Source organism: Notothenia coriiceps, unplaced genomic scaffold, assembly GCF_000735185.1.
Source record: "Notothenia coriiceps isolate Sejong01 unplaced genomic scaffold, NC01 NC01_scaffold00025035, whole genome shotgun sequence".
NCBI lineage: Eukaryota > Metazoa > Chordata > Actinopteri > Perciformes > Nototheniidae > Notothenia > Notothenia coriiceps.
The window spans coordinates 1-4,365 of record NW_011357736.1 but is presented as its reverse complement, the minus strand read 5'-3'; the positions used below and the strand labels follow the sequence as shown (position 1 = coordinate 4,365).

General features: G+C 45.4%; 1 protein-coding gene across 1 annotated transcript; it reads right to left on the bottom strand.

The window, feature by feature from the left end:
- Positions 1-1,787: 1,787 nt before the first annotated feature.
- LOC104955911 (relaxin-3 receptor 1-like) lies at positions 1,788-3,578 on the bottom strand. Its single transcript, XM_010783308.1, has one exon. It carries the CDS (start codon positions 3,461-3,463, stop codon positions 2,339-2,341), a length of 1,125 nt encoding a protein of 374 aa, XP_010781610.1. The 5' UTR covers positions 3,464-3,578; the 3' UTR covers positions 1,788-2,338.
- Between the last annotated feature and the right edge of the window lie 787 nt (positions 3,579-4,365).

Sequence of the window (4,365 nt, the reverse complement as noted above, 5' to 3'; positions counted from 1 at the left end):
GGTAATTCCCTCTCTCCCGCTCTCTCTCTCTCCCTCTATCCCTCTCTCCCTCTCTCTCTCCCACTCCCCTCTCTCCCTCTCTCACTTGTACGCTATGGACAGTACGCTATGGACAGTTTCACACTCCCATTTGCACATCATCTTTTTTTAGTAAATAAAGTAAACGGTTATTTTTGTATTTTCTTTTATTATTGGGTGCATTTTAATGTGTGAGTTTGTTACACCTCTGTACTGTGGGAAACAGTATCCCTGTGAGTACAAACATATTCTGAGATTGACAATAAAGTTGACTTTGACTTGAGTAAAAGTAGAACAAGTAGAAGTACTCACAGATCGTGTACTTGAGTCAAAGTAGAAGTACCCGAGTGTAGGAATACTCTTCAGCAGTCAGTCAATGTTTTCCCGACAGCCTCAGGAGTTATTTATCTTAATGTCTCTCAAAATGGAGAAACTATGGAAAAAAGGCCCTTTTTTATTTAAACATGGACAAATCTCGTCTCAGAGGAAATCGTGCGGTTTGTTTATTAATAAAGAAAGGAGCATTATGTCCATGAGTGTTACTCTTCTCTTAGAACAAACCCAAACTGAAAACAAGCACAGCATGTTTGTGCTATCGAATTGATTGTTCAGTAAAAGTGATGAAAAACCCACTTTCTTGGAGAACATTGAACTACTCACGGTTTTAGGGATGGGGATACATCTCCTCTAATTCAAAGGAAGTCAACCTGACGTGTTTAAAGATATAATGAATACATATGTTACCGTGTGTACATATCACAGGATGTCTTAATTCCAACAGATCCGGATGAAATGAATGTCACCCTGATTTACTGCAGACGTTTCACCATCAAATATTTTCCTTTTGCTCCAATAACATTAAAATATACTGACATAAAACTCCGAATAACTTTGCATAACATCAACACTCAAACTAAAACTGATGATCAGCATTTACATGGACACACATTAGAAGAAATATCTATTTTATTAAATTATTAAAGAAAGTCGTGTTTCAGAGTCTTCCTGTTTCCTTTCAGAGATGACGCATCAAAGACTTTGGATCCTTAAAAACTATTAAAATGACCCTAGAATCAAATATTTGGAGCTTCTGTGCATGTAATTTGCAAAGGATAAACATCCCTAAAGTTCCCCCTTCATTGTTTAGAATAAAGGAAAACCATATCAAAAGTATTCATGTTGTCTGTTGAATGCCCTTCTAGCGGAAAATATTTAGACTTTTCAGAAAAGAGCGCGTGATGTCGCGGGAGAAAATGGAGAAAGAGCTTGTTTTTAGAAATCTCAAAATGTCAGACAAACATTTACTGGGTTCAGCTTCTTCTACATGTTATTGTTGCTGATTGTCTCTGTCTTATTTAATGGAAATTGGGACTAAAATACTATATAAAATAAAAAGCAGATTTCTTGAATTTTGAAAAAAAAAGCCTTAATGTACTTTTTCATATCTTTTTTAAAATATGGATTTGTGTAGCCCTGAACTCTGATTGGTTGATTTGAAACATGAACACTTACGTTGGAAAGAGCCAATCAGAGTCCAGCTGTAAAATGAGATGTGTTTACCTTTACAGTCCGCCTCTCCCACAGAATGTAAACCTTTAAAATCCTTAATGGAAACAGAACAGCACGCTTTCAGAGCCAACAGAAACATTCCCACCCTCTCCAATAAAAGGAGTATCTTTACTGAGTGCAGCCCAGTAAACACACCGTAAATCTGACGGACTGGACCCTGAACGCACCACAGCCTGATGCCCAAAAACACTGGAATCATGTCAACACAAATCAAACATTTTATTGTCCAAGCATGTTTATAAAGTTGCATTGGCAGTTTCTTTTGAAATACATTCACGAACTCAAGCTCAAACACTTTACACACCAACACAGAATACTTTTCCACAGAGAGAAGTTTGGATCCGGTTCCTCTGCACGGAGAGAACTTTAAAGAACAAGCAGCTTTGGATGCAACACTCAGCCTCCATTCATAGAGAAGAAACACAATGAGCTTCCCAAAAATAACAATAACATCAGCATCACTGTGGAGGAGCAGAAACACAGCTGCAAGCTTTTACGCACGCGCGTCCTGTGCGTAATTACAGTTTTATTTCTCCTTCATGTTTGAGAGCTTTAAACTGTGATGAAAATATATACAATCCCTTTGAAGCGAAGTCAAAAAGCATCTCATACGCCAGCTGTGTTGATCCTGTATGGGTTTTATCATGAATGTTTCCATAAAGACCTTCAGTGGATACACTCCGAGGAACTCTGACCACTTGAGGGAATCATTTTAAACTTCGGTCAGAATATTCTCCTCTCTTTCGAAGTGTTATTTCTCCGTGGGGTCCGTGAGCACCGACAGTCTGCAGTTCTCCGTCTCCACGCGGTTCAGCGGGATAACGACCTGCGCGTCGTCCGGCCCCGCGCGCACCGTGCCGCTGAACGGCCGCAGGTGGCACGTGTTACTCCCGGTGGGAGAGGAGATCCTCCAGAACAGATCCTTCATCTTCTTGCGGAACTCGCGACGCATGAGGCAGTAAAGCACCGGGTTCAGGCAGCTGTTGGTGTGCGCAAGGCACACGGTCACCGGGTGCACGTAGGTGTGCACCATGTAGTAAGTCCGGTCCCAGTTCACCACGTTGAACTTCACCAGCACGCCCCAGAAGGTGATAGCGTGGTTGGGCATCCAGCAGAGGAAGAAGGACAGCACCACGATGGTGACCGAGCGCGTGACCCTGGAGCGGCGCTTCACCTGGTTGTTGTTCATGCTGCGCAGGCGCACGAAGCGCAGCAGCATCAGGTAGCACGCGCTGACGATCAGCATCGGGAACACGAAGGCCAAGAGGATCTTCTGTAGGTGGTAGAGCGCGAGCCACGACTGACCGTCCGGGAAGCCCAGCAGACAGAGCCGCTCTCCCGCTACGCTCTTCACCGTGGAGAACATGGCGGTGGGCAGTGACGCAGCCGTGGCGCACACCCACAGCCCCAAGATCACCACGCGCACCGGGCACACGCGCCTCCGGGTCCGGTCCTTCAGCGCGGACGCCACGGCCCAGTAGCGCGTGACGCTCATGGCGGTGAGGAAGAAAACGCTCGCGTACATGTTCATGACGGTCACGGACAGGATGATCTTGCACATGGCGTTCCCAAAGGGCCAGCTGAAGTCACGAGCCGTGTCCACCGCCCAGAAGGGCAGCGTGAGCACGAACTGGAAGTCCGTCACGGCCAGGTTGAGGATGAACAGGTTGATGCTCGAGCGCTTCTTCCTGCCGCGGCGTGCCTTCATCAGGAAGAACACGAGGAGGTTCCCCAGGAGCCCCGCGGCGCACACGCCCGAGTACACGATGGAGATGATGATGCGCAGCGCGGGGGATCCGTCCGCGGGCACGTCGATGTCATCCAGGCTGCTGAAGGAGGAGCGGTTCCACGCGGAGCTGTTGTGGGTCTCCGCCATCCTCTCCTCGCGCTCATGTTACCGGAGCCGCTCTGAAGTGTCACCAGCGCGAGGCTCCTCGGATCACTGAGAGCCCCGCGCGCGCGCAGCTCACTTTATGATGTGCTGCTGCTGCTGCTGCGGGTGCCCGAGGAGGCGCGTAACCGACAGGGGGGACTGGCGTTTCATGGAGGAGGCACACACACACACACACACACACACACACACACACACACACACACACACACACACACACACACACACACACACACACACACACACACACACACACACACACACACACACACACACACACAGTTTGAACAATATCCTAAATATTATGCTTGAATGAGGCGTTGTGTAATGCAAGACTTTGGTGAATTTGAGAGAAATCTACAGACACGAACAGAGTTAGTAAAAATAAATACAAAACTAAAGAAATGTTATTACAAATGAAATGAGATCTGATGAGATATTGACAGTGTTTGGTTGTTGCAGCATAATGTCTGTCTTGGTATTCATCTTGTATTGACGACAGTGTTTCAGAGTTAATCTCTTTATCTTCATTCAGTTTCTCTGCAGCTAAAGTTCACTTTAATCAGACATTTGGAGGAAAGTTGGACGTTTTCCAGATAATTAAAACCATTCAATTAATCTCCCTTTTGAATCTCTTTCAATTATCCATTAAGACTTTCTTTTATGATCAGAACTTGTAATTATATATTTTCTTTAAAGTGAATTGCTGCACCCCGAGTATCAAATCCAATGAAAGCAGTGTTTAAAATAAAAGGTGGTAATTAGTCTGAGTCTGAGTCTGAGTCTGAGTCTGAGTCTGAGTCTGAGTCTGAGTCTGAGTCTGAGTCTGAGTCTGAGTCTGAGTCTGAGTCTGAGTCTGAGTCTGAGTATGAGTCTTAATCTGAGTC